General features: G+C 44.6%; 2 protein-coding genes across 2 annotated transcripts; both read left to right on the top strand.

The window, feature by feature from the left end:
* The first annotated feature begins 9786 nt into the window (after nucleotides 1–9786).
* On the top strand, nucleotides 9787–11800 carry id3 (inhibitor of DNA binding 3). Its single transcript, XM_037487258.2, has 3 exons — nucleotides 9787–10240; nucleotides 10573–10643; nucleotides 11047–11800. The coding sequence occupies exons 1-2, from the start codon at nucleotides 9941–9943 to the stop codon at nucleotides 10624–10626; spliced, it is 354 nt and encodes a 117-aa protein (XP_037343155.1). The 5' UTR covers nucleotides 9787–9940; the 3' UTR covers nucleotides 10627–10643; nucleotides 11047–11800.
* A 2947-nt stretch (nucleotides 11801–14747) lies between these two features.
* Nucleotides 14748–24665, top strand: e2f2 (E2F transcription factor 2). The gene is made up of 7 exons (XM_037487574.2): nucleotides 14748–15564; nucleotides 20283–20382; nucleotides 20819–21038; nucleotides 21680–21841; nucleotides 21982–22096; nucleotides 22218–22416; nucleotides 22803–24665. The coding sequence occupies exons 1-7, from the start codon at nucleotides 15271–15273 to the stop codon at nucleotides 23063–23065; spliced, it is 1353 nt and encodes a 450-aa protein (XP_037343471.2). The 5' UTR covers nucleotides 14748–15270; the 3' UTR covers nucleotides 23066–24665.
* The last annotated feature ends 766 nt before the right edge of the window (nucleotides 24666–25431 follow it).

The raw sequence follows: 25431 nt of genomic DNA, 5'->3' as shown, positions 1-25431 counted from the left end.
AACACTGGTTAGCTTCTGTGGCGAAACACTGCGCGGCAGGAAGCAGAACAACTTCTGATCTCTGCAAAACACTAATGGAAAATTTAACTCGGATGGTAAATGCCGGTGTGTATCTGCACACGTGTGTCATCGTGTTGGTTCTTCTCAAAGATTAATAAATTCAACGTACACCTGCGCTCTGCAGTGTTTAACTCCAGAACCGCAGACTTTCCTTCACAGATAACAAGTGAGACATCTTAGAAATGCCCAAAACAGACAAACCATAACCTTTTCGTGGCCTTTCATTACAGATTTACTGTAATGTCGAAAAAATAATCTATATTATTGATTATACTGTATCACTGCTGTTGAATCCACATTAACAGCTCATTCAGTGTGTTTTGGGGCGAATTGGAATTTGACAATTGTCCGCCAGTCATCTGAATGGAGTGGGGATTAAGTTTAACGCTGGTTCCTTGTCATTGGGTTCACTAGGTGCTGCCCCTCTGCTGTCTGAACACAGCCACACTAAACTTCGTACTGGCATTAGTCAGAGATGATCGGGACCAGTGGCTTTAACTTTACGATGCCGCGATGGCCCGTAACCCAATCACCGGGTAACATTTCTGTTGCTAATTTAGCAAAGGCTTTACGGTCACTTCCTGCCTTTGTGAAAACGGTGTTTCAACTGGCTCCACTCACACTGTTGGTTAAGAGAAGATTTAACTGGGTCAACAGTTGGGAAATCAGGTTGAAACCAAACAATGCAAGAGGTGATAGTGTGCACGCGTGTGTGTGTGTGTGTGTGTGTGTGTGTGTGTGTGTGTGTGTGTGTGTATGTGTGTGTGTGTGTGTGTGTGTGTGTGTGTGTGTGTGTTTTGTGTGTGTGTGTGTGTGTGTGTGTGTGTGTGTGTGTGTGTGTGTGTGTGTGTGTGTGTGAGGGGTGGGGGGTCACAGGGATGTTCTTGACTGTGTCATCTCCAGCAGCTGTTTCCCTCAAACCCTGCCTCACCCCCTCCTCCCCCTTCCAACCCATCGCCTCACAATGAAACCAGTACAAAAGAACAGGAAGTGCCTCCCGTTAACTGGGGCCCAATCAAAGCCATCATTATTCCCGTGTCAGAATATTTTACAGGAAATAGCTTCTCAGAAAATATGCCAGCTGTGCAGGGAGTGTGGTATTATTGTCCTATAGGTCTTGTCTGTTTTTTTCTTCTTCTTCTTCTTTTTTTTTCCCTTATCAGTCACTGCTAACAAAAGGACACATAGACCCGTCTCAAACCACGTGCGCGACACACTGTCACTGCCATGCGTTCACAAGGCGACGTGTTCTCTGGGGCCGGGTGGTTATTGTGGCGCCCTGTGAAAGGGGCTCCCCTGCCGTGCCTGCACCGGCTTATTTGGTTCCCATCCTGAACCAAGCAATTGTCTTTTCTAAACCCTCGCGAGGGGAGTTGAGCCCAGAGAGCACACAGATGCAAGAGTACATACATGATCGCACACACACACACACACACACACATGCACAGCTTTGCCTACTGAAGCCGCATCTGTAAGAACGCTGCTCATATTACAGCATGAAACGGTGGGTTCAGGTGAAGCCTAACGTTTGCCAGATGCTGCGATAAAGTCACCAGGAGGTTAGCCTAACAGTGGGCTGCTGTTGTTGGTTCGGGGAGGGTGGAATCAACTGAGGGGGGCACACATCTGGCTTGAACAAGAAAAAACATATGTATTCATGAGCATTGTCTTAAACGCCGATGCTTTCTGGTGGTATTCAGTTCAACTCTAATGTTTGGACGAGAAGGAAGGTAGCTTCTCTGTTTATCTGATTGGCAGTTGGTCGTCCGTAATCTCTCTGTCTCTCTGGGGGCTTACAGACGACTGGAGGACAATAATTAACTCAGTCACTCTGCGCGTTGACACAGGTGAGCGCTGCTGGGGTTGTTAAACAGCCATTATAGGGCCGCTGCGATGGGAATGAACACACACACACACGCGCGTTCGATTGACCACTAACGTTGTCGTAGCTTGTTTGTCACGTCAGACTGAAGCCTTTTCACATTTAAAATGCCACCCGTGACAGTATTAACGCTGATTAGATAAAAGGGGGTGTGGCAAAGTGACAGACGACGCAGCGCTCTTGTCCTCCACTAAAACCCCCCCCAAAAAAACCTACAGGGGGGAAACATATCTTCGCTTGTGCTTTTGGTGGATGGCGAGACGCAATCATTTCTATCAGTTTAGCAGTATTCTCACCTCTCACAAACTGGGCTTTGTCAGACCTATCTCTTGTTTTGACCAAAGGAGCTGCTCTGCGTCCTTCACTGTGAAGCTTATCAGTGCTGTTTGAAGCGCTCGTCTTTATCTGAGCTAACTGTGTTGAGGTCATCAGCCTGACCCAGTGGCCTCTATCTCTATCCTTCACTATTTCACTGCTCCCTCCGCTTTTGAAAGGTTGATTAATCCAAATTACAACAAAAATCGTTGATAGCCGCAAAGCAGACAGATTTGAAGGATGTTGTGAGGCTTTGTGAGAGATTATTGACAGTTTGTTGTCCTTGAGTGAGGATGATATGACAGCATACGTACAATCATGGTAAATAAAGACAAGGGGTGACAAAGTTTCCTGCCTCAAACTGGAAAGGTTTCTAAGCGGGTAATAGAAAATAGAACTGTGATTCAAATTTTAAAAAGTGAAAATATCATCCAGGTCTGCCAGATTGAGTTTAATAGCTTATTAGGGAGCAAAAACCTGCCCAGAGAGTTTCGGTATTTTCGGCATACCGACCTTTTAAAATATATTTTCATATAATATTACTTTTGTTTGAATTCATTCTTTCCTGCCCCGACAGACCATATTCCTCTTTTGGCCATTCTGAGGAATTGGAGGAAGCGACATTTTTAGCAATGTTGAGTGCCTTTGACCCTCTACTTTGTACTTTGACCAGACTCTTAACTTAGTGGTGTGAGGACATTTTCAGTAAATTACAGAGCAGCTAGAGAATGTTAACAGGAAGTGTCCAAAAAACAAAAAAAAGGTCCAACATGGACAAACAGATACAGGCATTTCCTGGTAGTGTTACTCATGATTCAGTTACTTTTAGCTTTTATTTCGATTTTCAGGCATTTCTTCTTCTTTCTTTTTTCTTTGCATATATAGCTTCTCATAAGCAGCAACAGCAGCGTCAACTGAGGTGCAATGGTTCCCATAGAGCAACTCTGGGTCATGGGCGAAAGTGGTTCACGGACAGCAATCAGTTTTAGAAAACTCCCACGGCGAAAGACAAACACACTGGAGCATTGCGAACGTTGCTGACATGATGTGTTTTTAATGGTTCACACACAAAACCAAATTTAGACTCGCTACATAAAGCCTCAGTGGAATATGGCAACGCACAGCTGACCAGTTGTCAGAGTGTCCATTTTCCCCGAAGCCTCGTGACCATCACGTATGGCCGTGAACATCACCGCCACAATTTAAAAAAAAAAGCCCCTTCAGAGGAAACGGGTGTACGTTTGTGTTCTGGAGAAAATGAGGGGTGGGTGGGGGGGGGGTGAACAGAAAACGTACAGAACGAGAATATTAATCACTCTAAATGAGAAAGCGGAGAAGCGGAGGAGAATGCGACAGCCACACAGTGTGAGAGACAGTCCAGTAGCGAGGCCCGGGGAGTGGGTTGTTTTTGATTGGTTACGGAGCTCAGTAGTCTGTGTAAGAGCTTTTAATCAGGTCACTGAGATCCCAGACCTTTCTGCTCCCACTCGGCCCCCTCCGTCTGGAGGGCTCCTGCACGGGTGACCAAGAGGGGCACCACTGACCCAGATTAGGAAAGGGTAAGGGTGTGTGGGTGTGTGTGTGTGTGTAGGGGGCGGGGGAGCGGGGGGGGGGGGGGGGGGTCTTCCGTGTATCATGTCTCTGTCCCCACTGTTTCAATTCATTAGCAGCACAAGGGGATGAGGAGAAATGAGGAGGAGTGGCATGCATGTAATTGTAATTGTGTGTGTGTGTGTGTGTGTGTGTGTGTGTGTGTGTGTGTGTGTGTGTGTGTGTGTGTGTGTGTGTGTGTGTGTGTGTGTGTGTGTGTGTGTGTGTGTGTGTGTGTGTGTGATTATAGGGTGGGGACAGAAGAAAGACAAAGTGTTGAAAGACTACAAAGCCTGTGACAGAAGGAGAAAGTCACTGCTGCAGCGCATCTTGGATGTCAGCGACCCACTTGACCTAGAAACACATGAGACACACACCCACTCACACACTCACACACGCGCGCGCGCACACAGGTGCAGAGATACCCACCAGGGACCTAATGGCCTCTGTGTGTCTTTGTGAAGCCTGACCAGCTGAACCCCTGCAGCGGCAGCGGTAGTCAAGCTCCTCCACGTCTTTCTTTCTCTGACTGCGTTGCATGCTTATCAGTTGCACACGCTGCTAATCAGTTTGTACTATCTACCACTCACTAGATGAACAGCTACCAGCAGACTGTCAACTATCAAGTTTTTATCAGGCAAAGCGTCTTCTCTGCATCACATGAGTGCATTCATCGTTACCAGTCCGATCAAAGCGTCTTCCACTCAATTCAAATGATAAATGTTGTAATGTTGAAGGTGTTTTCCAGGGTACATTATGTGTTGTCTCACCTTATTCTTCCTGACTGAGCATTAACGTCACTCGCCATCATTTGTACTGATTTTTTCCAAATGTTAATTATTCAAACCATATGCCTAAAGCGCCACGGTGCATTTTAGGTTGGTTGAGTATTGTCCATTAAGCTCACGTCTCGTACAAGTTCTTGCATACATTTGGACATTTATTTCTAGCTTCAACATGCAGTATGAATGCACTGCATACTCGACTCTCCGTCAGACATATTGTGAATAGCATGTACAACTTTGAACAAAGACTCTCTGTCTCTTCTTTTTGTTATTCACCCTCAAGTTTATCCGCCAGTCATTTTCCACAGTGCTGCTCTTCAACTCTCTCCGCTTGATCTCTTCATGGGGCTTCCTGATTACCCATACAAATTTCCTGTTTGCATTTCTCTATCTTCTATCATGTCATATCCTCACAAAGACATAAGCATGAACTAACATAGCGCGGGGGTCTGTGAATGAATTGAATAGCTGTAGTGGGCCTCGATCACTACGCCGAGCACAGGCCGGGTGAACATGTCACAGCAACTTAAAACGCAATCATTTAGGATTACTTTTCTTTTGATTTAGTCGTCGAAGTTGACGAAGCCGGCAACTTGCAGGCTTCTCCTCCATGTAGCTTGGGTTTCTGCATCAAGCTGCAGTACTTACATTTTTGTCCCGTATTCAGGAACAGTTCAGCATCCAGAATAGACTAAATATGAAGGCGTGAATGTGCACGAAAGGATTTGGATCCCACTCTCCAACACTGTCTTTATCTACAAGCCATACTCTGTGTGGGGTCTCACCGACCAAGTTGTCCGAGGCAGTCTGTAATTGCACGGAGAAAGTTTTAGTTCATGCAAGTTTGAAGTGCATTCACTACAAATGTCCCGGTTGCAAAACAAAAGTAAGACCAGCAATTACACAAAAACGTGATGATCTTGATGTGGTGATGTCTCGCCAGAATAAGTCGAGTCATTATTCGAATCTCATCACATACAATTCAGATTCTTAACCAGTTCCAAGTGGAGAGATACGATGTACGGCCTATACTATGCTTACACAAAGCCAGATGTTTATCCTCATTGCAGGAATGATCGGACCGTTCCAGTCAGGGACGATGAAAACAACAAAACAATAGTGTGACCAACAGCTGGCAGCCTCACTGAACATTACAGTCAAGTTGTTTTCGCCCTGTTTGGTGGCCGTGGGCTTTGTGGCCATCTGTGGCTTGTGTCCCACCTGCAATTGAGTTGTGTGGCCTCCACGCAGAACTAGATGGACGTCATATAACTTTACAAATGTACCACTCAAGGACGTGGATGGGGCCCCCTGACAACACAATAATTACAACAGCAAAATTCCAACAAAGGGCGGCGCCAGTGGAGTTGCTCTATTCCCCTTTGTCACTGACTACTGGAGTATTACGGATTAAGGTGCATTGTACCTCCAAGCACCACATCGCCGCAACTTCCTTACGGCCACTATTTCGGTAGGCTGGTTTAAAGGTTTAATGGAACCTCTACTCCTGCACAAATTGATTTTGTTTGAAATTTGAAGATAGTACCAATTTGTGGCAAAACAAAGATGCAGAAGTCTCAGTCACCCTTTGTGTTCACGTTCAAATTGGATTTAGATAAAGTTGGGACAAACGGTAGTTCACACCTGTGATTTAAAAAAATGAATCATAAGTGAATATCTTGATATGGCTTTCCATTACAACAAAGTCTGGGATTCAAATTGGTGAGGCAGAGGCTATCCTGAGTTTTAATCCTTGGCACTGGGTTAAGTGCCATAAATTATACAATTCCCATGATGCAACATCTCTGTTAAAATGCTCCATGTCTGGCCAAATGAATCAATGAATGATGTACGTGGGTGAGTTTCTTTCCGAACACATTGGCTATCCACTCATATAAAAACTAGGAAAAATCATTACGCACAAGCTTGAACAAGAGGCCCAAAGTGTGAACAGCACGAATCAACAATGTGCATTAAATGTCATGTCGCCGCCCGGGTCACTAGGGACCAAAGTTCTGGACCCGAAGGCTGTTCAAAGCCGATGGAGAGGACTGTAGCGTCTTTGATGAAGGACAGAATGAAAACAGAGAGCAGAGGAGGAGGAGGAGGAGGAGGAGGAGGAGGAGGAGGAATCCAGCACGACACACACCAATGTTACAAAGAATTAAGTTTCAGTGTGTTTCCGGCCACTTAATTATCCCTCCCAAGATGGGCCTGCACTCGTGGATGAAAAAGATACCCTTCTGTATACAACACTGCCTCTCCACATGGCAGTATGGTGGTTTCCCTCCCTCCCTCCTTCTATCTCATCTCACAAGATGACCCTCATTACTCTAGACTCTGTTCTGTTGTTACCAGAAGTAGAAAGAGGTACTTTGTTTATGTTGAAAGAAGGTACCTTGAGAGGTAAAGCTGAGTGATCATGTGAGATCCAGAACTGGTGAAACAGATGTTGAATTACAGTTATGCGATAATGTTTTTTTTTTTTTTTACTACCTTAGTTGAATGTGCATAAAAAAATATATCCGATTGAAAATTGAATGGAGGGAGGGAGAAGTAGGAAAGAGAAGAGAGAGAAGGGGCGCTGCTAATTATGCATGGCGATTGTTGATGGCTTGATTGTCTGCGTCCAGCTGCACGGAGGAGAGGGGAGAGGGAAGGGAGGGCGGGGAGAGAGGCAGACTCACTGACGCCAGGCTCGGAATTCTCCCATCCATTGAAAGAGAGACCCGATTGTGTCCGGGGCCTTTCCGACAAGCACCTGATCCCTGCCCAGACACACTACTGCGTGTGTGTGTGTGTATGTGTGTGTGTGTGTGTGTGAGAGGAAGACAGAGAGAGAAAGTGTGTGTGTTTCACACATATTTTACGCACAGAGAACTCTGGAATCTGCAGACAAGCGCTGTCATGGGAGGGAAAAAAATACTCTGTTGGCCTTTTTGATATCCTAGAAATAGCTCCAACAGTTCCTAGAAATAACTACAGAATCAGGGGTGGTGCTTTCATTGGATAATGTTTGTGTCAACTCCACACAGGCTTTAATACCCCGTACAGCCCTGTTTTCTAAATCAGCATCTAAGAACAATTGTTTTCCCACCAGACTTAGGAAATTGTGTGCAATATTTGACTTCTCCTTGACATATTTTAAAAAAGATATTTAAGGTCAAAGTCTTGTTTGGATACTCTGCAGCGCTCACACAATATATCTTCAGAATAGCGCTGGAATGAAGTCCTGTCTCACGGTTCAACGTTTTGGTTTGCTCTAAAGTGAGTGGCTCGTTGTAGCGGGTCAGCGGTCGTGGGGGATTAGGGGGCTCACTGAAAGGAGGAAGACAGTGACTCGAACATCTGTTAAACCCCTGCATAATGGGGAGGATGTCTCCAGCCGTGCCCATTTCATTTGAGTACAAATGTGCCCAAAATAGAGATAAGAATGCATTTTGTAATGGCTCATTGTCTCAGACGATTACTACATTTAATCAACATTTTTTGTTGCATGTAAGGTTGCTTAATTGGAACTTTGACGTAATTACGATGGCCGACCATTTAACCTAAAATTGATAGTTGGTAAGACGTCCGAGGTTGTTGTGAAATGTGTGCCAGGCCGACATCCTGGCACTCACGGGCCGCTGAGCAACCACTTTAACTAACTACTGTACAGGCAAAAGGACATTACCTCAAAGTGTAAAGTTAGACATGGATTTGCCCTGTCTTTAATTACGGTCTCATGCTGACTGCTTTCCTGTTAATTTTCAGCACCAGATTGGTCCCCGGGGCCCATGTTGTATTATTCACCGTTGCACTGAAATGACGGGGTGTTTTCAAAGGCTTTCCTCAAACTTTCTCCGAGCACAACTGCAGACGGGAGGAGGAGAAGCGTGGAGGCGTCGACATGTGGCCGCGAGTGACAGCCCCGGTCATCCAATGGGATCTGTGAGCGCCGGTGCTTCTCTCCCCTCCGGTGCGGGACGTGGGAGGGCGGGCCGTCTGCCAAAGAGGGGAGTGCGCGTTGGGGTGAATGGATGACGTCGGGAGGCTGGCGCCAGCATGTCTGGGACTGGCGCGTTAGATCAACACAGCTGGGCCGGGATAGGACACACAGCTGGCTCAGGCCTGCATTCCTCTACAAAACAGGATTGTGAGAAAAGGGGGAAAATAAGACCCAAATAGGAGCAGAGAGGGACGTGCTTTGATGTAAACTAAAACGGAGCAACTTTGGAGTTGTTAAAATATCAGTTTCATGAAGCTGTTTTCCCTCAAAAGTAGGTATGATTTTAACAGTTTAAGTGACTGCACGGATTAAACACTTGTATTCTTTGCTGGGTGTATTGTTGTTGATCGAAGAAACTGAACATGAGCAGGAGTATCAAAACATAAACAATCAGTTAATAAATCCACATCCTATGACCATCACCAAAACAACCTGATTTATTTACTCATGTAGAAACTATCCTGTCCTCTCATTGACCTTTTACCCATTTTATTTTATTTTTTACATATTTATTTTTGCTGGCTAGTGAGTCTTGAAACAAGCACATACATTTATGTAATACATATTGTACAATAGGCTATCATAATAACCGTCTACACCGTTCTGTTCTCTACATTCTGTTTCATTAAGTGTTTTCAGAGCCATTACGCAGACATGAAGCCAAACTTGAATGAATGAAAGTGTTTACAGCAATCATTACAAATAGTCATGCGTATCATGGTAACATAGAGCATCATAACAAGGTACCCTCATTTCGGAAGAATTTTATTTTTCTGAAGCTATAACTGTTGATGAAGGTAAAAGCAAGATGGAAACTGTGCTAAAATCGAAAATGAAAACATACTTTTCTGCTTGCGATCACTTCTACACTTACAGGCTTGTTGTGAAGGAGAGAATTCCTCATTTAACTGACAATTCTTGAAAACCTGCAACGTGCCCCCCTTTGAGAAGTTCTATCTGTCTATTTCAAACAAATAGCACCACCTGGAAGAGGCCACTAATTGATTGACAGTCCCCTTCAGGGCATCCCAGCCCTAATTTCCTCATTCTTTCCAACCCTTCCACAAGGTGATATTAGCCAATGAGAATCGGATTGCTCTTTTCGCGGGCCAATCAGAGCACGGTGCGAGAAAGGGGCGGGCAGCGGGCGCGCTGTGTATAAAGACCTTAGCGTGCGTCGCTGTCACAGCATTACAGCCTTTCAGCACAGCGATAAAACAAGACTCAACAGGAGGAACCAAAACACTTCAGAAAACTAATCGCCAAGCCGAGCCGCGTTGTTATTGTTTTCTGTTTTGTTTTGTTTTTAAATCGACAATGAAAGCCATCAGTCCCGTCCGCTCGGTGAGGAGCTGCTACAAGGCCGTGTGCTGCATTTCGGAGCAGAGTCTCGCCATCAACCGGAATAAACACTCGTGTCTGGAGGAGCCGCTGGGCGCCCTGTGCGACATGAACGACTGCTACTCCAAGCTCAAGGAGCTGGTGCCCAGCATCCCGCAGAACAAGTCGGTCAGCCAGGTGGAGATCCTGCAACACGTCATCGACTACATCTTCGACCTGCAGATCGCGCTGGAGGCGGAGGACGCGGCCACGCCGGAGATGGTTTTGTCAATAAAGGTGAGGGGGGCGCGTGCACGGATGATTGTCCTCCCGACATCATCCAGACACTGGCGGGTACTGCCTATAGCTAAGTGTGGGATAATTCTGGAGATCTCTGCAAAAGATAGCGTTTGAATTAAATAAATCCATCTGGAATCTGTCATGCGTTTTCCGCTTGCATGCACGGCGTTGATATTGCGATGTAGTCCGTTTTAGAAGATTACGTTCCAAGTGGATAAGTTGCTGCATACTTGTTACACCCTCGTACACTGAGTCATGCTTATTTATATGCAACTCAATTGTGAGGATTGTCTGCGTCTAACACTGCTTTTATTTTGCCCTCCGTTCAGGCTGCGGACCTTGCTCGCAATTTCTCCAAAGAAGAAGGGCCGTTGTGCCATTAGGAGGACTGCAGATCACGGTATGTATCTACTATTTGACAATGATTCTCAACAACGTCTTCCCCGGGAATCGCTGTGATCACGAGACACGCGGGTGCACGCGCGGACGAATTTTTTGGGGAGACTCGCTTAGAATTCCAACATTGTGTTGTTCTCATTTACAAATTGAAACGACTTAAAAATGCAACTTTTAACATGAGCGAGAATAGGGTGTGCTTTGTGAAGACCATGGTGTCCTTGCCCTGCGCATTAGCGTTGCCAATTAGACAGGCCAGTGAATGTGTAGCGGATTCATTGCTATCTGCCTGGGGTTAATGAAAGTTCCCTGCTAGGCGCCAGTCTGTCTGCTCTCCCTCTGCAGGGAGGGAGGGAGGGTGAGAGGGAGAGATCTGACTTCACTTTTCTTCCTTTCTTTCCATGCAGGTGCAGGGAAACACATGTCTCCACTTCACTCCGGGCAAGAGGACAAGAGGGGCAGAAAGGGTGGGATAGGTATTTGGGAGAGGAAAAGAAGAAGAAGGAGGAGGAGGAGGGTCTATAGAAGAAAAGACAGAAAAAGTGGACTGTTTCCTCGATGAGTGGGGATCAACGGTGGTGCGTGAGCAAGAAAACAGACTCATTCTTTGGCCCCCGGACAGACAAATCAACACACCAAAGCGCAAGCCAGGATTGGAAATTGAAAGCAACAAGCTTTGTTATACCCTCCTCCAAAAACCTGGAACCCCCTATAGGTAGAAGTAGTAACATTGGTACATTGTTTTATTTTCATTTATGTGTTGCATTCCAAGCCTACTTTATGTGGGTCAAATTCTTCATCCAACCAGAACCCTCTCTACGACACGTCCCACATCATCTCACATATTAACCCCTGTGTAATTTCCCCCATCCAGTCTGACTTTCTAATGATCCGGAGACTGTTGGTTGCAACTTTTTACGAATGTGTACATATCTGCTGTGGGTGTATGTCTGGCGTGAGTCAATTTGGATGTTGTTGTTTTATTCTGAATGGGACTTTTTCTGGGTTTTCTTAGGTATAATCAGAACTCTATACTAGAGTTAATTCTAAATGTTTGTAGGGATTGTGTTATTTCTACAGACAATGTGCTGTGAGTTTCATAAACTCTTAATTATAAAGTTTGCTATGTATGTAATGAAATAAAAAAGGATGTGAAACAAATTGGCCTCTGTGGTATACATAAGGCCTGAGTGTGAAAACTAGACGCCGTTTTTCCGAAAACAAAGGGGATGCTGATGTGACTTTTTGTGTCTTTGGATGACAATGAAATGCTGATACAACAGGATGTCTTCAGATGAATCTTGAGGTTGAGTGGTTGGAAATCAAACAAGGGGAGTTTCCTTGAAGTGCGTCTAATTTTCCAAAGACTGAGTTACAACAGTTGAACTCTCTTCACGGTGTAAGAAGGGAGGATGTTACGTGATCAGAGCGATTCCATCATTCATGAATCTCTAAAGCATTGAACATTCATGGCGCCTGATAAACATGTGCATTCATGCGTTGCCTTGACCACGGAGCTGGAGAAAATCATCTTTACAAATCAAACTATTGTAAGACCTTATTTTATGACTGATGTGACCGCTTTGCCTATGGAATATCAATTAGGCAGAAAGCTTACAACTCTCTTAATACAGGTTACTGTAGCTGGTCTCAAAAGTTACCGAACTGCTCCCCCTCATGGAATCATCTGTAATTTCAGACATTAAATGTTGGCATATAATACCATTACCTAACCTAGATCATTAGCAACCATTAAAAAAATCATTTTCTTTCCTACCAAAAAAACTTGCAACAAAGCATCAGATTCCGCCTTACTTTGAAGAGTTGCCTTAATTGACCAAGTCCAAACCTTCACCATGCGAATAATGAGGTTGCACCGCCATCTAGAGTTAAGAATGAGCTATTGGTTCAGCATTTCCCAGCTAATGGAACACTTAGAACACACTTCTTTACATATTATGGACAATTTTAGGAAATCTACAATGCAATTTGAACTCAATACTACTTTTGTGATACTGTTTTTGAAATGTATTTATTTATTTTTAAGACTGCTGAGGAAGTGTAAACGTTTTCATTGTAATCTTACCACTTAACACTTACATTACAAAACCTTTCTAACTATAACCTAGTGTATTTGTATATATATACTACACAATAGGCTTCTGCGCTATATATTTGGACTAATGGCTGCTCATATTCATATATTAAAGCATATTCATTTCACATCGTTAAAACTGTATACATCTAGTATATTTCTTATCTACCTCTTACTGTGTGTTATTATTAATTGTTTGGTTCTGAACTACATTGCATTGTATCAGTACTTGTACTTCTGCAATTGCAACAAAGTTGAATATAAATTTCAGGCGTGTGGTTCAGCTGAATTATGCTGGAAGGCATTCATTACATTCAAACCATACGTATGCAAATCAGAGATCCAATAGACCAGGGACACCTTCATTCATACATCAATTCAGTGCTGAAAACCAGATCCTCGTTAAGGCCACAAGGTGGAGGTGTTGGATTAGGGTGCAACAACAACTGGTCTCTGAGGTCCCAGGAATTCAAACACTTGGAACACAAGATAAACATGATGCTTTGGAGGTCAAAGTGAACTTCTGCAGGTCAAGGGCGGCTTTGACACGTAAATGAAACCCTTTGACCTTGTTTGCAAACCAAGACTGCTTCAATATGAAAGAGATATTACTGAGCAGAAAGTGACTCGGGGCAAACTGCGATCTGTGTAACTCATCAGCCACTTGAACTACAAACAACCAACACTGAGATAGTGCAGCGGTGTCACATGGCAGCATCCTTCAAACTAAAGCTCATCATCTTTGCTATTTGATGCAACATCGCTTTGTTTGTCCGGCCCCAGTGAGTCTCCAATGTGGCGTTCTTTACACCAACCTCCCAATGACTTTGAACACACATTTTGTTTGCTCCATTTACACTTTAAAGTAAACAGTCAACTTGTAGGGGTTTAGAAAACAGTATTTTATATAGTATAGTATAGTGCTTACCCCAATTTAATTGCAATTTTGTCAGTATTTCTAATCTGTATCATCTGTTTACTGGGTAAGTCATTGGGTTCTATATTGACCAAAGAAAGTATAACTAATATAACTTGCACTCAGATAATTATTAGATTTGATTCATTTAAAATGATGAGGTTCAAAACAAAACATGACAATAGAGTTAGCTTAGGATGGGAGTCTGCTCTGCTTGGCCAATGGGGTCATGTCATATGGCTTCGCTCTGGTGGCTGCGGGTGGGGGAGGGGTTGTTTTCTTTCAATATCTCCTCTGAGCCAATAAGCAAGAGTGGTACTAAATGAATCCAATTATAATCTACAAACCATCCCCAGGAACACCTTGCACCAAGTGGATATCTTGGTTCCCATGGTCAATGAAAGGCCTTCTTTCTTATTTTATAAATGGCCCATTCAATTATTTTCATATGTAGTAATATCCTATTTATCAAAATGAAATGTATATTTCCCTGTAAGTGTCTCCAAAATAATGGACACTTTCCCACTTGAAAAAAAAATATGCACAGTATCTCATTTCCCCCGTCTTCAGTGTAGCTAAACCTAATGCACACATTTTACACATATATATAATAAAATACATTATGTATCACTATGTACTTTTAAAATAGTATATTCCATTTAATTTGTAAATTATACCCCTGTAATTTCTCCTCTTGTAAATTGAATAGTTTAACATGAAGTTACAAGTTATTAGTCAAGTTAGTTAACTTATGACTCAATGAGTATCACAGATTGTGAGAACCACAACAAGTTCTGTAACATCACAGCAACAACCCTCTTGTTGAATACGGTATGTTCTGGTTACACAGACTGGACTCATTCGATTCAAATATGAAGTGGTCATTGTCTCTGACTCTAACAGCCTGATACATAAACCAACAGTGGGTCCCGACATTTCGCTACTGTCTCTTTAAGAAGACATCCGTCACATCCGCGTACAACTGTTTTATGCAAATATGACACGCCGAACGTGCCACCGGCCAATCAGATGCCAGCTCTAACCGCGGGAGATCTAAATTTCGCGGGATGAAGTTTGGCGCTAAAAATTGCCTGTTCTTCCTCGGCTCTTGTCCTACTCTGTGCGAGGCGGAACTGTGAGGTGGACGGACGAGCGTAACGCACCGGGTCGGATTCTGCAGGGACGTCACCATAAACTGTAATCTAATCTAATCTCACCAAGGAAACCTGCTCTCAGTGAGACGTGGACGCCTTCTGCTACTGGACTTTAAAATACTAGATATTTTATTTATTTAACTGGCAAGCTTTATTTTGTAAGCTGCAGGGCAGGTTTTTCTCTGCACTTTGTTATCGGACAAAGGATAACAACACCGACGGGTCGGCCATCATTCACTGACCAACATCTCATCAAATCGTCCCTTCTTCCCGTGCATTTTTTTTCCTGCATTTCACTAGATGGATTTCAGCTGTTTGAGTTGCTCTTGACTTTTTTTTTTTTTGTGCCAAGCCTCCAGCAGCACCGGCTCTCCACAGCAAGGGGCCGACTGCAGCGCGGCGTTGATCGGTAGCGCGCTGAGCCGCCAGCCCGACCAATCCGGCTCCTTTGAGTTCACTCAGGAACATGATGCGGATGCCGAAAGGCGTCTCTCCGGCTCCGGGTCGCCCAGCAGCACCATCAGCAGCAGCAGTGGGGCTGTGCTTCCCTCAGCAGAAGATAAAGGTTCTGTCCGCCGCAGGAGGGAAGCACGAGTTCTTCAGCACCGGACTGTCCAGCCCGCCGATGAGCACGGTGCCGCCGGGCTATTTCAGCCAGATCGGCAACACCGCCGCGGCCGAACAAAGAGCCAACAGCCTGTATTCAACCCCCCACGGACCGGAGGCTAAACCCATCAGATCATCCTGCGGGCGACTGCCGGTAAATAATCTAACGCACACTGCAAAAAAAACACGACAATGTAGCCTTGGTGATAACAAACACAAAGCGCGTCCAGTGGAGCGACTTATGTGGGCGGACTGAATTCTTGGATTTGGGTTTGGCACGCAAGTGTCGCACAGCGTTTAGGGGCCCATTCAAATATGTTTTGACGTGATAAGCCACAGAGGAGCCACTGTGACTGTCCGCTGTGTGCGTGTGTGTGTGTGCGTGTGTGTGTGTGTGTGTGTGTGTGTGTGTGTGTGACATGAATGGCGTGGGTCCCTTTGCCTGGAGTGTGACATCTTTTCCCGCAGGCCAGCTGTAGCTAGACGAGACCACAGGCTGTGAGTGAGTGCGCGTGTGTATATAAATGTGTGTTTGGTGGTTTGTGGTGAGGAGACAGGGGGGTGTCCTTGATGGAGTTAGGGGCCCCATGCTTGTGAAAAGAAAAGGTTGAGTGGCCTCCACAGTGGGAGCTGGAAGGGGCAGCGTTTACACCATCGCTGTGGGCAGACAATGATACAAACACAGCATCTGGCTGTTCTTTTGTGAACCCAAAAGCCGCTCTGCTTTGAAATAAAAAGGTAAAAAGGTGTTCCTAAGTCACGAGTGACACTTCCCCCCCCCCCCCCCCTTGTATTACACCCATATATCAGCTGCTCAAACTGCACCTGTCATTACACCTGTGTAACCTGTTTAGGTCACCCTAGGAAGAGGGTTCAGGTCAGAGGTCAAAACCGCTCGAAATGCAGGGTTTGCCTGCTTGTGTGCGTCTGCTCGGGTAAAATGAGCCCTCCCCAAACGGCAAACTTTTCATCCGAGACGTGACGCGTCCCTTTGTATATACGACCTATTGCTGCAGAGTTAATTGAACCGCTTTATGATCTGAGAGGATTGGATCCCACGCAGCAGCCTGTTAGGGCTTCACACCTGCCGGGGCTTGTTATGATGGGCCTCTTCTCTGTAGACGGCCAGGCTTGCGGTCTCTCAGGCTCAGTGATTTGCGCCGAGGCTAAAGGCCGTTCGGGGTGAGCGAGTGTGTGTGTGTGTGTGCGTGCAGGCCGGGGTCTTCACATTTAATCATCTCATGTTAACCGGTTGCCCTCGGAGACTGTATTTACTCATTGGCCCTTCAAGAGGATTATGTGGACATAGACATAAAGTGAGAAATAGGCTACCTGGCTTATCATATGCAAAGGTGAACTTAATTACAGTTTAAGGGTGTATCTGGGAGAGGGGAGGGCTAGGGTGGGGGGGGGGGGGTTGCACATGTTAGAATTCTCCATTTTGCTTGCTGACTTGGCAATATGTTTTGCTCACATGATGTATAGTTGGCCTCTAACCTACCCACGCTGCTGTAGAGTGTGTTGGACGCTGATGTTTATTACACGTACGAAGTAATAAAACATTTCGTTGTATCACCATAATCATTAGGAGGGGGTGACATGCTGCAGAGAGGCACACTTCACAGAAACAGACATTTCATATTCAGAACAGTGCTTACATTGAGGTTATCTTACATTTTCAACCACACAGCATCACTGCACCTACTAATAAAATGTGTGGTTTCACAATTGCTGTTGTTTACTGTTCACTTTACATTAGCAGCCATTATAAAACAATGGGAGAATTGCTAGAGGGGAAAGGTTCGTTTCATGTTCAGTGAAGGGTATTATGCTCACAGGAAGTGTTGCTTCTTCATTTATATCTCACTTCCTTCATTTGCAATAGCAAAACAGTAACCAAAGTCTTTTTAGCTTGGCTCAGCAGGACAACCAACAAAATGAAAAAAAGTTAATGTTTAGCTTCATGAACCTGAGCTGTATATCTCATCTTTACTTATTAATCATACCGTGGTAAAAGGCAGTAAATCAGTGATTTTCATGTGGCTTTAAACCAGGGTGTGTCTTTTTTTTCCACTTTCGGATTGATGGGGATGTGAATGTGCTACAGGATTCATGCCTCCCACCAAAGTCAATGGAAAGCCTTCCTGTCAAATATCATCCTCAAAGTAAAATAATTAATTAATTTAGTCTGTTTAAAAAAAAATGCAAAAAACCCCCACATTATGCTAAAACCAAACAGTCTGGCAACAAGATGTATCAGCGTAATGTCCAGCAGAAACAATGTCCCACTTATTCCCTGCTTATGTCATATCTGGTGTTCCCACATTCTCATGAGATGTGCCCAATTGGTCAGATCTGCGTCAGCAGACTACTTGCCTGTTTCCCGACTAATGCAGTAATACATCCTACAACTGCAAGCGCTCACCCCCAAATCTGCCTCTGCTTTTCTATCCTGTCCCGTTCACCTCGTTTTACCCTTTGACCCTTTGACCCCGGACCGAGTTGGCCTTCATTTTGACCTCTTATCAGCAGTTTGCATTTTCCTCTCTTTTTTTTCCCCTGAGGGTGTTGCAGTGAGGGGTTTGGGGTACAGAAGAGTAGATATTTGTTTGGCACACTGTAACTTGTCCAAAACTGGGATGGGCTTTGAGTCCCATGCAGCCTGTCAGACCAGGTCTGTCGGTTTGACGAGAGGCCCAGCTGCTTCACGTGTGTTAAACGTCACTATGGAGAGGTCCCCGCAGCAGCTGCACAACGTAAAGCAAAAAAATGTAGAAAAAGCACAACAACAATATTATTTCGATTTAGCAATATTCGATAACTACAATAATATGGATGCTTTTAATCTCCAGCTTTGGTGTTCGGGGGGAGATTTTTCTCAAGCAACATGCTTGAGTGCTTGCCTATAAATCCACCAACAGCTGGCTTTTCTACCGCGTGAAATGGTGTTTGCGTAATATGGTTGACTCACCAGAGAAATCCCTCATGAGATATAAAGGGTGGTGAAACCGTTGGTTGCCCTCTTACAACACGTCGCCACGCCTGCGACTTAAAAATGAAAGATCCTGCTACGCCAAAAAAAAAAGTACATTGTGCAGCTTGATCTGTAGATTTAGGTCTCAGAAGTGTACTTTATTTAATGCCTACTCCACCGCCGATCACGTCAAACCAGACCGGCCTTTTCGCTCCGCTTAACGACATCTGATTCCTCCCCCCGTGAACCCTGGTGGACGGCAGCATCCGTCAGGACTCCGAGCCAACGAAAACACCGCCGTTAATCCCACAAATTGCTCCTAACAGTTGCGGAGGAGCCCGTCACCGCTCACGACCTCGTGTGTTCCCACTAAAGTCAGCGCGGGCCGCGAGGATTAAGCGGCACACACACACACACACACACACTTGCTGTGCGGCTCCAGATGTCGCCAGGCGACAGCTGGACGCGTCGGGGAGAGAGCGCTGGGACAATGGCGCCCTTCAGCAGCCTCGCACAGGCGCATCCCCAACATGGTTACGTCGATTTCGGCACCTTTTCCTATTTTCCGTTTGTGGAAAGTGCCTGGCCAAAGGCCTATTAGCTAAAGCACCTGGCGCTGCTGAAAAGGGATTACTGTGGCCAAGCATATGCAAGGAGACTCGGAGGAAATGTGAGAGGATATGAGGGGGACACGAGTGCGAGCGACTCAGGTGAGGTCCTCGCCAGATGCGGCCAATTACCCAGCAGCCTCGGCGACGCCTATGCTAAAACCCCAGCCCTCGTTAGACGAGTCACCTTGAGTGTTTTGTGCGGCGAATGAATACAAACTCTCTCTCTCTGTGTGTTGGAGTTAACGATGAACCGGAAATCTGCACCTCGGGGTGTTGCCACCTTGTGCAACTTGTCCTTTTTCAGACAGTTGGTCCTTTGTCAATCCTGTGTGGAACACTGGGTCCATGTGACTTTCACTTTTTGTTACACGGGGCCTGTATGTAGGTCATTGGAAAAGTAGTGGAAGAGATTATATTCTAGTTGATATTGTGCTCCAAATATATATATATATATATATATATATATATATATATATATATATATATATATATATATATATATATATATATATATATATATATATATATATATATATATATATATATATATATATATATATATATATATATATATATATATATATATATATATGTGTGTGTGTGTGTGTGTGTGTGTGTGTGTGTGTGTGTGTGTGTGTGTGTGTGTGTGTGTGTGTGTGTGTGTGTGTGTGTGTGTGTGTGTGTGTGTGTGTGTGTGTGTGTGTGTGTGTGTGTGTGTGTGTGTGTGTGTGTGTGTGTGTGTGTGTGTGTGTGTGTGTGTGTGTGTGTGTGTGTGTGTGAAGTTGTGGGAGAAAGGGAACGCAGGAAGGTTGGAGAAGGGGAGGAGAGGTCATTGAGTGATTCAAGGGATTTCATTGCATTTCACAGGCAGTTTGGTCAGAGACAATCAACACACACACACACACACACACACACACACACACACACAAGATTGGTCCCTCTTGAAGTGCTTGGGAAAGTGTTGCAGGGCTGCTTTGTTCCTGCCCAGGAGGGAACATTTCCTACACTTTTCAACTCCCCCTATTTAGCACTCCTGCTGCATTGATGTCATTGTTTCATGGATTGGTTGGATGTGCCTCATACACTTCATTCTCATGATTTAACTTGCAACTTGTCAAGTAAAATAGGTAAAATCAAGCTTTTCAAGCTGACCATTTAGTTGAAAACAAATGCACATGGGAATACATTCCATATGTATTGTCTTAGAATGAATGCTGCACCAATCAGGGACTATTTTTTGGCTCTTATAGATGTATTACTAATGGACAATAACTCTTTCTTCTCTAGGCTAAAAGGAAGCTGGATCTTGAGGACCCTCTCTACCTGCCAGAGTTCCGCACGCCAAAAGGCAAATGCAGCATCGCCGCCAGGATACCAAGCCCAAGGAGTGAGTACACCAACTACCAATCAGAGGATAGACGGGTTGGAGAGAGGAGCTGTGACGGTTGGGGTTTTGTGTGTCCGCACCATTGCTAGCAGTGGTTTCTGTGGGGAATGCATCTTTGCAGTGCTTCTATTCAAGTAACATCCAGATTACACTGCATATGGGGAGAGGCCATTCAAAGAGAGCCCCTCTGCAGGAGGCAAGAAGCAGAAACATGGAAATAACAAAAGAATATGCATGTAGATTAATCTAATTGAACTTGTATGATTAACATTTAAAACACATAATATCTCTTTGCTACAACATTTGGAGTTTTAACATTCCTTTTTTGTCTTACTTTTCCCGATTGCTTACATTTCTTTGAAAATACCCACATAAATGTGTTGATTGTTGGTGCTTTTGTATCTTAATGTCCCTTTGTCTGCATCCTCGCCCTCAGCTCCAAAGTCTCCAGGTGAGAGGACGCGCTACGACACGTCCTTGGGCCTCCTGACCAAGAAGTTTGTGGGTCTGATCGCAGAGTCTCCCGATGGAGTCCTTGACCTGAACTGGGCCACCGAGGTCCTGGAGGTCCAGAAGAGGCGCATCTATGACATCACCAACGTCCTGGAGGGAGTTCAGCTCATCCGAAAGAAGTCTAAGAACAACATCCAGTGGCTGTAAGTACCAATGCGTTAAAAAGTCCCCCAACACAAAAGTGGTCCAAACGTTTGATGATTGGTGGGAGTTTCAGACTCAAACTATGGTACGCCTCATGTTTGTGGTCGTGGACCACATGACAGCCCTGGTTCAGTCCTTTACACACGTCTCTCAACACAGTCCGACAGTTTATTTGCTTGTGTCAAACAGCCCGTACAAGGCTTTCATCTCCTCCAACTTAACGGCACCACATTTTCACAGTGTAAGCAGGCACTTGTCATGTTTAGTAGTGGTCAGAGTAACCTGGTGATGAAGTCTGAACCGGGCTTCACATTCAGGCACCAGTCGAACAGTATTCACTCCACAGCTCATCAACACCTGGCATATAAAAATACCATCAAAAAGAGTTGTGGGGTTTTTTGTTGTGCGTGGCTACAACTCCATGGCTTTAATCCTGCTACAACTCCATGGCTTTAATCCTGCTTACACGTGGCTCCCCTGCCCCCTAGTGGCTGGTCGGGGGCCTTACAGGTCTCTAGACAACATCAAACCACCTCCTCTGAACCATGCACACCGACATTACAATTTGTGTCCTTGTTGTCGAGCCATTATGACAGCTACATTTATTTTTGATTATTTATGTTTATGCGTGTCCTTGTAGGGTTGGAGACGTATTTGAGGGTGGCGCGGGTGGAGGAGAGAAGGCTTGCGCCCTGAGAAAAGAACTCGGAGAACTGGAGAGATTAGAAAGATCTCTGGATGATTTAGTCCACTCCAGCACCGCACAGCTCAAACAACTCACCGAATATGAAGATAACAAGAGATATCCTTTACATCAAGCTCCGTGTGTGTGTGCGTGTCAAAGATAAGCATCATTCTATATTTTGTCAACTGGGTGTGGTTACACATGCCAATAGACAGTTCATTTCTGCAGCCGGTATCAGCCTTGACCACAGACCGTACGCTGGGCTATGTGACCTACCAGGACATCCGCTCCATCGGCACTCTCAGAGACCAGACGGTCATTGCCGTCAAGGCCCCTGCTGACACAAAACTGGAAGTGCCGGACACAGCAGGGGTGAGAACACGGGTTTTTAAAACCAACATGAAATCAGCGTTAAAAACTCCCCCACAGACAAACAAATGCGATGAAACTGTTGCACTATATGTTTATATCGTCATATCTTTCTCCTTTACAGCAGGGATCATTACAAATCTATTTAAAAAGTAAGAATGGCCCCATTGAAGTGTACCTGTGTCCAGAGGAGGGTCTTGAAGATGCCAGCCCAGGTAAAAGTGCTGTGACCCCTATAAAGGAGTTTTCCAAACCCCTCGATCCTCCATCTGCAACCGTCATGGCGCCACCAAGCTACAGCGTCAAAGAGGAGCCCGCCGAATGTAAGCTGGGATTTTCTGCCCTTATTCGCTCACTGGGGAGTGTGTGTGTGTGTGTGTGTGTGTGCGTGTGTCCCTGATTGCAACCATGCACTGGTCATATGTATTTCCCAAAATATTCCTTTAACATTCTCCATCAATGACACACGCAAGTGCAGTTTTAAGTGTCAACTCAGTAAATATTTATTGAAAATAAAGAATATTAAACGTGTTATAATATAATAATAATTGGACCAAAGTAGATGAAGATAAATTGCTGAATGAAAATGAACACTCAGGGGGATACCATTGAAAAGATAAAATTACAGATGGATTAAAAATAAATGCTACAAAAGTATGTTAAACGTTAAAACATGAAACACTAACGTTGTGCTCGTTCCTGTTCTTAGTATCTACAGCGGCTCCAGCCATCTCCTCCACCTCCACTTCGGCTCTGCTGGACGTCGAGCGTCTGCTGGGTCTGCCCCCCAGCCTGCTCCAGATCACAGAGGACCAACTGCCGTGCACCCCTTTCGCACCGGACCCCAACACCCCCTTTGTCAGTTTCTCTCCCCCTTTGGACCACGACGATTACCTGTGGAGCCTGGAGGACAGCGAGGGAGTGTCCGACTTCTTCGACACGTATGACCTCGGAGAACTGTTGAAGAGCTGAGGTTTAGGAGGCAGGAGGGAATCTGGGGAGATTCGGGTAGGGAGGGGGGGATATTTAATTGAATGCCTTCTCGAGGTAGAGAATATTACACTATAAAGCCATAACTCTTCTGTTTTACCATGCCTGTTTTAAAATGTCAATGATTCAGAAGAAAGAGCTTTCCCCTTAGTTTATTTTAACCAAGTAAAAATCATTTGTACATGAGAATGATGGTACTGGAAGATCGGGTGAGATTGAACGTATGTGTTTTCTCCAACCATTAGGACATGCTGTTTAAAAAGGCCGTAGTTATTGTGTACACATCACATGCCCTGCGACGTGATCGGTTGCCTTCCATTTTCAGGCGCTCCGTACAGTGTGTCAACTCAGGAATCCTTTTCAAAGCCTAGATATTTTGTGCCTGTCTGTAGCCCGTATGCTGAAGCCATAAAGAAACTATACACAGGATGTTTTTCACAGAATGTATCTTCAACACTGACCAAGATTAAGCTGTGAATAATGCTGGTCTCTGTAGATGCATCTGAGCATCTGCAGCTTTCAGCGCAGTACGGTGAGATATTTGATCATGAGCTGGTGTTTCTGATGCTCTCGTGTCCGATCAGGTCGGCTCTTCGCGTTGGGCCTCGTACCTGTTTGGTGCTGCGTCGTGTTGCCCAAATGTGAAAGGCAGCTTCTGACACCCCCCCCCCCCCCCCCAAAAAAAAGTGGACCCGGATCCAGAGTACTTTGTCGACACACACAATCTCTGGCTGAGCAAGAGAATCACAGTCGCTCTTGTTGGTTTGGCAGCTTTATTTTAAATCCAAGTGCTTCTCTATTTATAAGAGTTTGCTGATTTTGGTAAGATTCCGTGGTGAGAAACTACTATTGTATTTCTGAGGAAATAACCAAATCAAATGATATGCAGCATCTGTTTGCTGATGTGGTGGAAGGTGCTTCAATTGATGTAATTAAGGTTCACTTAGATTAGAGGTTTGCGTTTACTCTTGTTCAGAAATGAATGATGTTGAATAATCGAGCAGCAACAGAAACAAGAAGGTATTTGTATCTTTACTGTTGAAATTTCAAGCCCATGAATGCTTTCCCGCACGCGGTGGTGCTACCCTTTAAAATGTCAAAGACATGGAACCGAGGAAGGAGTAGCTGCAACTTTTATGTGTTAAAAGTTTTTTGTTGTTCAAAGCGTTCTAGATATTTGGAAATTGAAATGTCATGCTGATCTATTTTTGGCTTTCCCTCTACACTGCAGAGATAAGCTAACTGCCCTGTCCTAACAAAACTTGAAAATGTGTGCTTGTGTGTATTTGGCAGCTTGGGAAATGGGTGTCATGGTGTGTTTGCGTGTGAGTTTTTACAATGTAGTGAATTAGAGAAGGTGAATTCAGAATTTGTAGGGTTTTTATTCAATGAACATTATTTTTTGTTGGTATTTGTACATAATTTGTTTTGTATTTATACCGGGTTTTCTGAGTTTGTTTTCAAGGTTGATACTGGTCTTTTTACAGAAGCCTAAAATGTTCTTGTATGACATGCAGCACTTAATATTTTTGTAATATTGTGTGGTCTGTTTGAAATGATTAAATAAATACTGAAGCCATGGTTTACAGTTGGAGCTGCGCACCATTTTTTATTCTCCTGTCATGTCAGGAATGTTTATTCCACAACACTACATTTGAAATACATAAGTCAACGCACCATTCATCTTAAAACATTGTTGCGATCCACTTACTTCTCCAAGCCGCGACAATGTATTCCTAAGTTTGACCCCACTTCCTGGAAAATTTGCTTTCATGTATTCATTCAGTTCAAAATCTATTGCAGGAACCCAGTGGTTCAAAGTATGGAATATATTACTCTTTCAAACCGGTGAGTGCATGGACTTGGTAAAAGGTGACAGTCCCAAAGGAGAGATAATCAGTCCACATGAAGAGAAACAATAAGACCGAATGAGCTGTAAACACAAAAAAAACATCATTCTCTGTTGGTTGGTTGGTTGCTGAGGAAACAAGCTCACGAAAGGTGGAGGGCAACCTGGAGGTCAAAGTTCAGTGGCTCACTGGGATGGAATAGTGCCAATGCGTTCTGGGGGTAACGACGTTGTCAAAGAAAGGCATCACAAATGTCTGACCCTTTTTGGCTAATATTTCGCTAAAATGAAAGTCAGGACACCATCCTAGCTGCCTGCTTTTTCGACTAAACCCATGTTACCGTGTGCACAGGATAATAGGATGGTGCTTTCCTGAAGACGTTTTATGTGGAAACTCTAAAGCTTTCAGCAAAATATTGTGACATATATAATATAATATGATATAATTACACAATCTTCCAACGCTGCTCAACTGAGAAGCCCCACAAGCCTTTTCTTT

Source organism: Pungitius pungitius, chromosome 14 (genome assembly GCF_949316345.1).
Source record: "Pungitius pungitius chromosome 14, fPunPun2.1, whole genome shotgun sequence".
NCBI lineage: Eukaryota > Metazoa > Chordata > Actinopteri > Perciformes > Gasterosteidae > Pungitius > Pungitius pungitius.
The sequence above is the reverse complement of the archived record's forward strand: the minus strand, read 5'-3'. Positions and strand labels throughout refer to the sequence as shown.

Excerpts from the sequence above, each read along its gene's own strand:
- e2f2 (XM_037487574.2), top strand. The coding sequence starts at position 15,271 with ATGATGCGGATGCCGAAAGGCGTCTCTCCGGCTCCGGGTCGCCCAGCA. Across the intron at positions 15,565-20,282 it reads CATCCTGCGGGCGACTGCCG|GCTAAAAGGAAGCTGGATCT; the intron begins GTAAATAATCTA and ends TTTCTTCTCTAG. Across the intron at positions 21,039-21,679 it reads AAGAACAACATCCAGTGGCT|GGTTGGAGACGTATTTGAGG; the intron begins GTAAGTACCAAT and ends GTGTCCTTGTAG.
- id3 (XM_037487258.2), top strand. The coding sequence starts at position 9,941 with ATGAAAGCCATCAGTCCCGTCCGCTCGGTGAGGAGCTGCTACAAGGCC. Across the intron at positions 10,241-10,572 it reads AGATGGTTTTGTCAATAAAG|GCTGCGGACCTTGCTCGCAA; the intron begins GTGAGGGGGGCG and ends CCCTCCGTTCAG.